General features: G+C 45.4%; 1 protein-coding gene across 2 annotated transcripts; it reads left to right on the top strand.

Annotated features, from left to right (window-relative positions):
• The first annotated feature begins 66 nt into the window (after positions 1-66).
• INO80E (INO80 complex subunit E) lies at positions 67-10,679 on the top strand. 2 transcript variants are annotated; one of them, XM_082195531.1, is made up of 7 exons: positions 74-538; positions 4,426-4,496; positions 5,165-5,217; positions 5,767-5,842; positions 7,024-7,141; positions 8,932-9,060; positions 9,946-10,679. In XM_082195531.1, exons 1-7 carry the CDS (start codon positions 449-451, stop codon positions 10,147-10,149), a joined length of 741 nt encoding a protein of 246 aa, XP_082051657.1. In that variant the 5' UTR covers positions 74-448; the 3' UTR covers positions 10,150-10,679. The 2 variants fall into 2 exon arrangements, with proteins under 2 accessions (XP_082051658.1, XP_082051657.1); XM_082195532.1 differs by lacking the exon at positions 8,932-9,060 and having other exon boundaries at positions 67-538.
• The last annotated feature ends 1,461 nt before the right edge of the window (positions 10,680-12,140 follow it).

The raw sequence follows: 12,140 nt of genomic DNA, 5'->3' as shown, positions 1-12,140 counted from the left end.
TCGCCGGGCCTGACGGGAAACGTAGTCCTAGCAACGCGTACGTGCCCGTAGCAACGGGGCGGCAGCGGGTACTTCCGGGTGTGACAAGGCAACGCGCGTCCAATGGGGGAAACGTTGTCTTTATATTACGAAGCGCTGCCCTTTGTTTAATTCCCTGAGTTTGGGCCTCTCAAAAGCTCCCGTGACGTGTCTGAATAATAGGGACTCCAGATAATAAAAAATAAATAAATTGGGGGTTGTTGTTGTGGAAAGAGCCTCCCCGCCGCGAAGCATGCCGGGAGTCGTAGTCCTGCTCCTCCTGCCCATCCGCTTTGCTGAGGTTTCTTCCCGGAGCATACCGGGAAATGTAGTTCTTCCACTGTAACCTCCCCCCCGTCCCCCGTCCCCCCGCTCTCTCTCTCTCACCCCAGTCTCAGTTCCTGCCTCCCGTTGCTCCCCCAAAGTGGGCATGAACGGGGCGGGAGAGCCTGATCCTGGCAGCGGGGGCTACAAAAGGCGCTACAGGGCCTTGAAGAGGAGGCTGAAGTTCCTGATCTATGTGAGGAGCTTGGGGGGGGCGGTGGGGAGAGGGGAGGCACTGGAGGGAAGGACGTCTGGGGGAGCAGGTCATATTATTTTGGAAGGAGGGGGCAATATTTACCTTTGCAGGCGGAGCGAGTTAAGGCTAAGTGAGAAACGGGGTGGGAGCCGAGGGTGGGCAGGTTATGCTGTGTCAACATGTTTCCGATCCCATGTGTCCAAAACATTGTGGACATCCTGTTCTCGTGGGGTGGGGGGTGGGGGGGAGAGCACGTGGGGCGCCCCGGGTTAAGATCTGTTGAATCAACCCGCGCTTTTGTTTTTATAGGTAGATACGAGTAGCCTGCTCACTTGTAAGGGAGCTGAGAGCGGGGTTGGTTTCAGTGGGGTTTGTTCCCTGAAAAAAAACACATCTTTCGAAACCTAGTGTGACGTGGAGGGGCGTGTGCTAGGTTTGGGGGGCTTTTCTGGGGATTATCTTTACTATGAGCTCTGTGATAGGCAGCTGTAGGTTAAGAGTGAGCGATATGTGGGAGCTTACAGTGCTAACCTACTATGCAGGGTTATTGTCTGAGCATTGAAAAAAAGATAAATGTGCGAGAAGAGCTTTCTTATAGCCATTTAATATCCTGCTCTTCAGTCTGGAGAGCAGCTCACCACAGTTAAAACATTTACAGTACAGTACATTCAAGGAATAATAATAATAATGATAATAATAATTTATTATTTATACCCCGCCCATCTGGCTGAGTTTCCCCAGCCACTCTGGCGGCTCCCAATCGACTTAAAAACAATACAGCATTAAACAATACAGCCTAGGACCCTCATACCTACAGGACTGCCTCTCCTGGTATGCCCCGCAGAGGACCTTAAGGTCCATAAATAGCAATACTCTAGAGGTCCCGGGCCCTAAGGAAGTCAGATTACCTTCAACCAGGCCTCCAGCCTGGTGGAACACTGTCTCATGAGACCAGGGCCCTGCGGGATTTGATTTCTTTCCGCAGGGCCTTTTCCTTCTGTGATGGAACCCCTATTTGGGGACTTCTCTGGCTTTTTTCTGGCCCATGTAGGACCAGTCTGGAGGGTTGGCCTTGGTGAAGATTTGACGTTTTCTCCCCCAAACAGTTTTTTATCTGGGCTTCCACTGAAATGAGGCTGCATTTTAAGTTGTATTTTAATCAATGGTTTTTATACTTGATGTTAGCCACCCTGAGCCCGGTCTTGGCCGGGGAGGGCGGAGTATAAATAAAATAAAATAAAAATTTTAAACTTCCCTAAACAGGGCTGCCTTCAGATGTCTTTTAAAAATAGGATAGCTACTTATTTCCTTGACATCTGATGGGAGGGTGTTCCACAGGGCGGGCGCCACTACCGAGAAGGCCCTCTGTCTGGTTTCCTGTAACCTCACTTCTCACAATGAGGGAACCGCCAGAAGGTCCTCAGCGCTGGATCTTAGTGTCTGGGCTGAACGATGGGAGCGGAGATGCTCCTTCAGGTATACAGGACCGAGGCCATTTAGGGCTTTAAAGGCTAGCACCAATACTTTGAATTGTGCTTGGAAACGTACTGGAAGCCAATGCAGATCTCTTGGGACCGGTGTTATATGGTCCCGGTGGCCACTCCCACTCACCAGTCTAGCTGCCGCATTCTGGATTAATTGCAGTTTGCGGGTCACCTTCAAAGGTAGCCCCACGTAGAGCGCATTGCAGTAGTCCAAGCGGGAGATAACTAGAGCATGCACCACTCTGGCAAGACAGTCGGCGGGCAGGTAGGGTCTCAGCCGGCGTACCAGATGGAGCTGGTAGACAGCCGCCCTGGACACAGAATTGACCTGCGCCTCCATGGACAGCTTTGAGTCCAAATTGACTCCCAGGCTGCGCACCTGGTCCTTCAGTGAAGGCATTTTAAAACCAGCAGTACAGCAAGGAATCTCTATGAAACAAAGGAATATAAGACTAGTGTGAAACGTGATGATTTTTGGGAGCAGAGCTGACCCTTTGGTAGAAATCCAAAAAGCACCCCTTCCCTCTAGTATATAAATATTATTTGATTAAGTGATTTGATAGTTTGAAAAAGGAAAGAAAAAGAAAAACACTGTCAGCTCACATTAATGATACAGTAACTGTCAATACATTTTAGTTTAGACATATAGCTCAATATATGCTGTCCAAAAAGATATCCAAGCGAGATTTGCATTTCTAAAAAGTATGTTCAAATGTAGCAAGAGTTTTAGGGTCTTTGGACCATTCCATAATAGATGGTGGGTATTTATCCTTTCAGGTTCAAAATATAAGTCTTTTATTTTAGTTATCACAAGAGCTTGCAAAAATCACACTTCATTGTCCTGCAATTAATTCCAGAAAGGCTAACTAACGGGTTGTCATTCTTTTCTTTTTTTGATAACATTTTATTAATTTTCCAAAAACAACCAAAATAAAAACCATAATAATATTCACATTCAAAAATTTAGACCATAATCTTAATAGACTTCCCTCCACTTCCCCTCCTGGTTCCATTATTTTACTCTTATTCAAGCACGTCCTTAAAATCTTATATTCTTAACAATCCAATTTTTAAACCTTACTCATCTTATTACAAGTGACTTTTAAAAGTTCAACTAATGTAAAAGCCTATCCACAAAGCTTACAAGGTTATGCTTTAAACATTTCCCTTATTTAAAAAATAAAAAAGAGAAAACCAATGTCCTTTGGGTTTCAAGTTGTCTAATATGTCCTGCATAGTTCACTAATTTATTTTACCAATCTTCTTTGGCGGTGGCTTCTTTCTTCTATGGGGTTGGGCTGGTCTTGGCCTGGCATCCACTCTCAGGTGCAGGAACAAAGTCTTTTGCCCAGTAAATCCATTAAGTCCTGTACCTTTCAGAATCATAGCTTCTATTTTTTTAAACAAAGGTCATTTTCAACATTCTCTTCAGATCTTTATACAGTGGTGCCTCGCAAGACGAAAAGAATCCGTTCCGTGATTCTCTTTGTCTAGTGGTTTTTTCGTCTTGCGAAGCAAGCCCATTGACGGATTAGAGGATTAGCGCTTTTAGCGGCTTTTAGCGGCTTATCAGTTTATCGGATCAGCTGATAAGCGGCTTAGAAAAAGGGGGGGAGGAAAAAAACCCTGCAGGAACTCGCAAGACATTTTTGTCTTGCGAAGCAAGCCCATAGGAAATTCGTTTTGCAAAGCACCTCCAAAACGGAAAACTCTTTCGTCTAGCGAGTTTTCCGTCTTGCGAGGCATTCGTCTTGCGGGGCACCACTGTATGTTACCTCCCAGGCCTTCTTAATAACTTTACATTGCCACCACATATAGTAGCCTCTCATACCTTTCCCCCTTCCTTTCTGTTTTGTCTCCATCAAAGTAAAATCTTCCCAGATCAGTTCACACGAGGTGCCATTTTTACTGTGGATCACCTTTACTTTCCCTTTCCCTCGAACCTACCACCTCAACCTTTCCCAACTCAGTGGTTTGTATGTTCACCTCTTTAAGTTGTCCCACAGCCTCTGAAAGTAAATTAGTATTTTCCCGGATTTGAGAAGCTGTTTTTCAACATTTTCCTTTATCTCGCACAATTCTCTTTTAAATTCTGAACGCAAATCATAAAATTCATATTTTACAGTATATTCTTTTGACTTACGACCTTGCTGGTTTGTTTCAACTTTGGAATTTTTTCTTCTACCATTTCTAATTTCAGGTGGAGGGGGTGGAATCTCTCCCCCTTTCCCAGCTTCCTCTCCAAGATTAAATTCCAAAACAAAAATTTTAACAAATTATATTTTCCCACCTTTACATCCATTCACAACAAAATAATTTTTGTTCAATATGAATAAAACTGTAATATTAATATTGTTTTAAAGTCTCCTTCTGACTTGCATGGTCTCTCTTGTTATTTCTCAGGAACAAGAATGTTTCCAGGAAGAACTGAGAAAAGCGCAAAGGAAACTCTTAAAAGTTTCACGGGATAAAAGGTGAGCTGATGCGATAGAGAAGGGAAGAGGGGGTGCAGAATGGGGAGATGATGGGGGAGGTTGTGGTGCTGAAACTGAGAGATGCTTATGGGCTTGGTGTGGGAGAATGAAATCTTTTAGTGATGAAGGGTGGGATATCAATTCTACAAACAAATAAATAATAGATAGGGTTGCCATCTTTTTTTGGCAGGGTTCCTGGATCCTTAAAAGCTATGTGACAGGGGGAAATCAATGCATCTCATGTTAGGGAAAACTGTACCTGTTTGGTTTCTGCCTGAAAAGCTGCTATTAATGTTGCACGCGAGCTCTGCCTTGAAAAGGTGACTGTTCCGTAAATGGTGGGGAGGGAGCAGGAACAGGATATCTGAGGTGGCAGCAGGACTTAGTTTATGTCAAAGATGTCTAGCGTTGAGATCCAGACTTTGTTTTCAATACCAGAGCAGTATTTGAGACTTTGAGCCCTAAAAATAAGAGAAAAGTGCCTCAGTGCAGAGTGCCTTTCTTCTGCTGCTGAATTTTCTGGCGCAATCTCTGTGCACTTGGGTTTGAAGAGCAGGGCTTCTGAGGCAGGTGGCAGAGTGCTGGCCTCAGACATTCTCCACTTAGAAATTAAGTGTTGCATTTGAGATTGTGACCTCCTCTCCTCCTGATCGTTTCCTGTTTTCCAGTTTTCTGCTTGATCGCCTGCTCCAGTATGAGAACGTGGATGAAGAATCATCAGGTAATTCAAGGCTCACGACTTTCTTCTGGTTGTGTGCTTTGGAGAGGGTACCCCACCCACGCTGTCTTGGACATGTGCAAAGAAGTGGAAGAAAATGAAATGTTGTTTCCACAGCAGCAGTAACAGCCTTGTCCAAAATAACAAAGCAGTGTCATGATTATGTCATGGTAGCGCATAATTCAATAAATGTGGTGGTAGAAAGACTGGTAGCTAAAAGTCATTTGAAAGGACATTATAGCTTAATCCTAAATGTCTGCGGTTTGAGGCCCAAAATGAGGAGGATCTGGGGCCAGAGCTTTTGCGCTAGGAGATGGTCACATGAATCAGTGCAGTGAAGCAGCATGAGCTTAGGCTGGGAAGACACGAGTTCAAATCCACCACTCAGCCTTGAAGATTACGGGATAATCTTGCCCAAATTATGTCTCTCGGCCTAACCTGCCTCGCAAAGAGTGTTGTATGGATAAAATTACCCTCATGTATGTTAGGTACTTGAGTTCCTCAGCCGAACGCTGGTATTCAGCTCTGACTGAAACTAATTTTTCATTTCAGACTCGGAGGCAACAGCCTCCTCTGACAATAGTGATGGGGAGGTCCCCAAGGGGACAGAGCCACAGTCCCTAAAGAGGTGAGTGTGTGAGCCCTGGTCTCCAAGATGAAGGGTAAGGATCAGTGCCACCAACCACGGCATGATATATCCTGTGAGCCCTGCCAATGGGCAGAATCCTTCTGCTTGGCCAAGTTCAGCCAGTTTCCAAAATGTTCTCCCTTCTTAGGAAGCAAAAAAGACCATATGTTGCTTTCTTACATGACCTTGCAGGACCACTTTTAGGTATATGCTAGAGGGTGATCTTTACAGGAAGCAAAGATGTCTGTTTTGCTGATCATCCTTTGCATGCCACAGTAAGCCATAAACCGCACATTACGGCGCATGAGCAAATCACCCCTCCTTTCCCCTACCCCAAACATGCTGGGAGGAAACATAAACAGTGATTCCTGGCTTTGTGTTATTCCTGAACTGTGAACTGTAGTTTTCTTCGCTCCCAACTAAACCACGGTCAAGCCAAGTTTTGTTGTTCTTGGCTTACTGGTGGTGGTTTTTTTTGGAGCAAAACGAACTGTAATCCCAAGGTTGGACTGAACATTGTGCCAGCTATCATGGCTTTGTTTTTTAAAGTTCATTTATTAAATTTATATACCGTTCTCCATCTGAAGATTGCAGGGAGGTTTACAGCATAAAAATGCAAAATGAGAACACAGAATACGTAACAAACCAAACCAAACAAATATTTATTTCTGTCTTGTTTCCTCCCAGTACAAGTGGGGAACAGATATGATCAGCATATAGAGCCTTGGTGGTGCTGCTGCTGCCACTGGGGGCTGCCTGGTTGGTGTTGACCCATGATGGGTCTTTCCAGCGGCCATTCCCAGTCTGTCAAACGCCCTCTCTAGTGAGGTGTTTCTCCCTCCCTCAGTATTGACTTCCAGGAGAAATTTTACCTGAAAATTTGATAGCTGAAAGACACTGTTCCTGGCAACTCTGAATTTTATTTTATTTTTTAGAATACAAAACAGTATTCTATTTTGACACCCTGGGCTTCTTTAAAGGGAAAGGTGGGATATAAATCCAGTTGTAATTGAGTAATGATAGGCATGTACAGGGTAGATGTGTGACGTGTAAACTGAGCCACTCAGTATGATTTCTTTGGCACCATGCGCAAACCATGCCCGTAGGTGCTCTGGCCTTGTGGCTTCCGCTCGGGGCAACTTTTCATCCTCATGGCAACTCCTTTCTCCTTCTACCCACAGAAAACAAAGTCCGCAGCTTGGCAGCGCTTCATCCCCTTCGTCTTCAGGCCTTTCCCTCCAGCCAACTTCCGGCTTTGGGCTCCCGGCTTCAGGGACGCCATCTCCATACTTGACCTCTGTGAGTAACTCCATTTCTGTCTGGGTAAAAGGACTGGGTAGGATAGGGCTGCTCAAGTCAGACCTTGCAGGCACTGTCTTCAAATGCTGTGAACTAGGGAAAGACTTGGGCCACCTTTGCCCCATAGGTTTAAAGCACTGAGAGATAGTGATAGAGATCCCTGGAAAGACTGTTAAACCACCCTGGGGATTGTAGCTCTGAGGGGGGAATAGGGGGCTCCCTAAGAACTCTCGGCACCCTTAACAAAACTCCCAGAATTCTTTGGGGGAAGAAGCCATGACTATTCCAAGTGTCATCCTAGAGCTTTAAATATGGCCCTGGATAAGGTCCTTCCCAAACGTCAGAGATGGCTTGACTAGGTTTTAGTTGAGCTAACCTGACCTTCAACATGGCCTACCATAGAGATGAGGCAATGGTGTCAGGGATTAGAGTGGCAATGAAGTTCCCATTGCTTTCTTAGACCAAGACGAAACAAAGGCGCTCATCTTGTGTACTGTCCACCATGGCTGCGCTGACAGACGCTTGAATGCCATTGCCCACTCTGGCCAAGATTCTTGGCCAGCTTTCAAAATGGTCACTCTGGTGTCTTTGGTATTGCTGCTGAGTTTGGCAGGATAACCATTTCTCATTATGGCCACAAGTACTCTGGGCCTCTCTCTCAAAATGGCTTCCCTGACTTCAAGGACTGACATTGGATACGGACGTCAGAATGCCCAAGGCTGTTCCTCACCCTCTCCTTCCCATACCACCTCCATTTCGCTTCATTATTTTCTATTACAGCATTTATTTGTGGTTGCTAACATGCTATATAGACATGAAATGGAGCGTCTCTCTGCCTTGGCCAGAGATAGCGTAATTTGTTGGGAGAAGTGAGTTCATCATACTGGTATGCCTGGGGGGGGGGTGATGTTTAGTTACCTACACCTTGTATAATAATGCACACCCATGCTGTGTTTGGGTCTGAGCTATGTGTTTGGGTAGTCAGTCACGTTTTGTATGTACATCTGGTCCCCTCAAAGAGGAGAAGGCCCATTTCAACAAAGGCTTGACGTTTGCTTGAAAAGGGCAGCCAAAACGATCAAGAAACTGGAACCCCTCCTCTACCAAGGAAGGGCTAAAATTTTATGCCTTTGGGGGGGTGGGGGGTGACTAACCAAGCAGTCCTAATGCATGTCTATTCAGAAGTAAGTCTGGGGCTGATGGGACTTGTCATCTGAAACTTCCGGCAGGCACCAGAGTAGGGAAGGCTGTGGTAAAAGAGATTTATAAAATGACACGTGGTGTGGTGAAGGTGGAGAGAGACTCCCCCCCCCTTCCATAATACTACAACTTGGGCTCACCCAGTGAAAATGATGGAGAGGAGATTCACTATCGACCAAAGAAAATATTACTTCACAAAATGTGCCATGGCTTATGGAGTCCGCTGCCGCTGGGGTGTGATGGCAACTAGCTCAGGTGGCTTTCAGAAAAGTTTAGATAAATCTGCAGAGGTGGAGAGGTCTGCCAAAAGCTACTTAGCTGCTATGGCTATGTAGAACCTCCAGATTCAGAGGCACGCTATCTCTGAACACGAGTTGCTGGGAGGGGGCTGGATTGGGTGGCCTTCTGGTCTGATCTTCAGGCGGTCGGTGGTAATGTTTGACCAGCTCAAGCTTACAGGCATCGATTTCTCAAATTATATGTGTGTGGCTTCTTACTCAGAACCCTTTTCTGGGGCTTGCATGCTCATCATTCATACTTTGATTTCTTATTCCATCTCCCCACCCCGCCTCCACCCCTTTCCCACCCAGCTGGCCTCACCCCCTTATGCTCCCTTCCCCTCCGACTACCTGGCACTAGAGCCTGAGGCTGGGCCCCCCCAACCTGAAGCCAACGCCACCCGCTCTGCCAGGCGGCCCCAAAGGCCCCGCAAGCTCAAGGTACCATCTAGATTGTGTTGGGGGTTGGGTGTGGGGCGGAGGGTGTCTGCAATTCACTAAGTGGACAGGTTGAAGTCTGAGTGTAGGGGACTGAATTAAATTTGGGGCTCATATTGCTGTACTGTATTGCAATATAATTTGGGGGTGGGGAGAATAGAATATAATTTTGGGTGTGTTTCTCTCTATATATACACACACATACACATTGTGATGTTTTCTATGCACATGTAGATTGAATTATTCTCATTGAACACAGCAGGGCATAATAACATAGAACAGCAATGAAGCTGCAACTACACTGCAAACTTAAAACTCATTTTGAACCTCTGTGGTATCATGGCTTCTCTCCAGGGAACCCTGGGAATTGTGGAGGCTTCTTCGGAGCGAGCCGCTGGAAAATTAAACTTCTCCTCACAGAACAATTTTTGTTTGTTCTGGGGGATTTTTGAACCCATCAATACGACACCTTTTTAGCCAAAAAACACAGAGGCATTTTAAGAAGACAGTTATGTGGGGCATGGTAGAAAGAGGAGGTTCTCTTGGATGGGTCTTAGTGCTACGTACAACATTGCAGACCCACCCTGTAAATTATTGGAAGGCTCGCTCATCCTGTCCTTACACATCCTGGATAAACGCTAAGCTCTCGGTAGCAAGCCTGGAAAGTTCTAGAAGAGAGGTCAAGTGTTATGGGCTTGGGCAGGCTAAAATAAGTACAGTGTTACTCTGTGTGGAAGGAAATTTCCGCGAAATTCTGCCATTTCATACGGGGGTGGGCAACATGCTGCTCCTTTCTGTGTGGGACTAGAGAATGCAATGCAGGAGGAGATTTGGCTCTGCCTGGCTCACTCTCCCACCCACAATTTCTTGTTCTTTTCCCCACTGCAGCTCCCGCTGCCCCCCACCTCCCACTCTGACTGTTCATCTGTGGTGGTGGGGTTGCCCTTTCCTTCGCCCCGCGGGACCCCCAAGCTGCCGCCGCCCACCATCCTCAGTACAGTGCCCCACCAGATGTTCAGTGACACCGGGGAGGGAAGTGGCGAAGACCCCCTGGATGGTGACGATGAATTGGTAATCGACATTCCCGAGTGACAGTGGCAAGCGGCTCTCTCTGCTCAAAGGACACAGGCCTCACAGTGGTGTGCGTGGGGATTGCGCCCCACAATTTTTATTTTTGTTTTTGTTTACAGACTCCAAAAAACATGCAAACCAGTCAATAAATGGGATTTTTTATATATATAAAAAATTCCAGTTGCAGTTTCTACACATACCCTCCCCCAAACCCCCACCCCAAACTTCCCTCTTCTCCTAAACCCCACGAGCCCTTAGAAGAAGTTGCCTCCTGCTGAGGCCAGAGGTTTCTTGATTCTCTTCAGACATGTACCTTCATCTACAAACTATATTGATTAAGAAAAATCTTTGTGAAAAAGTGCATCCCTTTACGAGGTGGGAAGATTCTTCTTTTCTTTTTTTTTAGCTACAAAAGAAAAAATCCCTTTAAAGGCAGGGAACTCTGAAAAAGTGCTGGAAATCTCCTGAGGGGAGAAAAAAGTGAACGTTTTTAAGGACTAGGAGAGGTTTTCGCTGCACATGTAAACATTTGAAGTCAATCTGCTTATGAATTTTTTTTGTGGAGAAGTTTATCCTTCAAAAACCCACTTGGGGATTGTTTTACATAAAATAGAAAGATCACCAGTGTTGAAAATATATATATTTTACTAGATGGTTTCTAGTAAGCACCCAAATTTTGCTACTTGTTGCGATGTTTTTATTATTATTTTTGCTACAGATATTTTAAAGTGGTAGTAGGATGTATATAAGAAACCATCCCGTCGTTACAAATATAAGTGCGCGCACACACAGTAATCTTTAGAAACTGGACAAAAAATGTCATGATTCATGCCTGGGTGACAGGAGTTTTAAGGTAAGGGCAAATGCCAAATTTTTGCCTAGCTGCAAACATTTGCTCAAAAGGATAGATGGAAGACTCTGCCTTTCTAAGAGCTGGTTCACATTTTACCCATCAAATGGGTACTGAATGTCTTCTGATGAACAACTGAAATGTTTGACAGGGAAATAAGTGTGTCTAGCTGAGATGGATACAGATGGTTTTGTGCCCGATGTGGAAAGGTCAAATGGGCCCCCCAAATACGTTACTAAAAGAACATTAAATTAAATACATGACAATGTGCTGCCCTTAATGGTACCACAAGCGCAGTTGCTTGTGGCAGGCCTTCCTACCCTGTCTAAAGTATGGCCAGGCCAGGCCTGGAAGTGTGTGATGGACACATAAGTCTCCCTGGCTTATGCCCACTGCCTGTTCCCATGACTCTCCATCAGAATTTGCAGCATTGACCAGGATAAATCCCGAAAGGAGGAATTACTAAAGGCACTATTCCAATGAGAGAAGAAAACGGGAGCCATCTCAAACAAGCCAGCGAAAGAGGAAAATGGGACTTCCCCCCCACCTTAAAGCCAGAGCAGCTGTAGAAAAGCCTAATGAGCTGAAGATTTTAAAAAGGCATGTATTGTATAAGAAAGGGCAGCCCACTAGGATTGTGTAGTCCAGACTTGATGGGAAATTGATCAGAATAAGCTGGGGCTGGGGTGAGTGCTACCAAGAACAATAAAAATAAAGCAATAAAAAGGTGTGTTTGGAGGAAGAGGAAGGACACTAGGCCTGTTTCTCAGTAAGGATGGTGAAATATTAACAGGTGGCACAGAAGGCTGGATTGCTCAGTTGCTATTTTGCCTCTTGTCTTCCCCCCACAAAGAGGAATTGTGTTCCATCTTCCATAAATAGCATAGTCAGCACACGAGTAGTGTGGCCAGAGCGTCTGTTTGAGATTGGTAAGAAATTTCATCAGGAAAAGCCTCACTACCTGAGATTGCTTCGTCTCAAGGACCAGATGAATTGCATCCTAGAGGGTACTAAAAGGAACTCACTGGTGTACTCTCATAACCTCTGTCTTAATCATCTTTGGAAGATCCTGGAGAACAGGTGAAGTGCCACAGGGCTGAAGGCAATTGTTCCAGATCTTGAAAAGGAGGATCTGTGAAATGAGTTTATCTGACTTCAGTGC

This window comes from Podarcis vaucheri (assembly GCF_965113315.1).
Source record: "Podarcis vaucheri genome assembly, chromosome: 13".
Taxonomy (NCBI): domain Eukaryota; kingdom Metazoa; phylum Chordata; class Lepidosauria; order Squamata; family Lacertidae; genus Podarcis; species Podarcis vaucheri.
The sequence above is the reverse complement of the archived record's forward strand: the minus strand, read 5'-3'. Positions and strand labels throughout refer to the sequence as shown.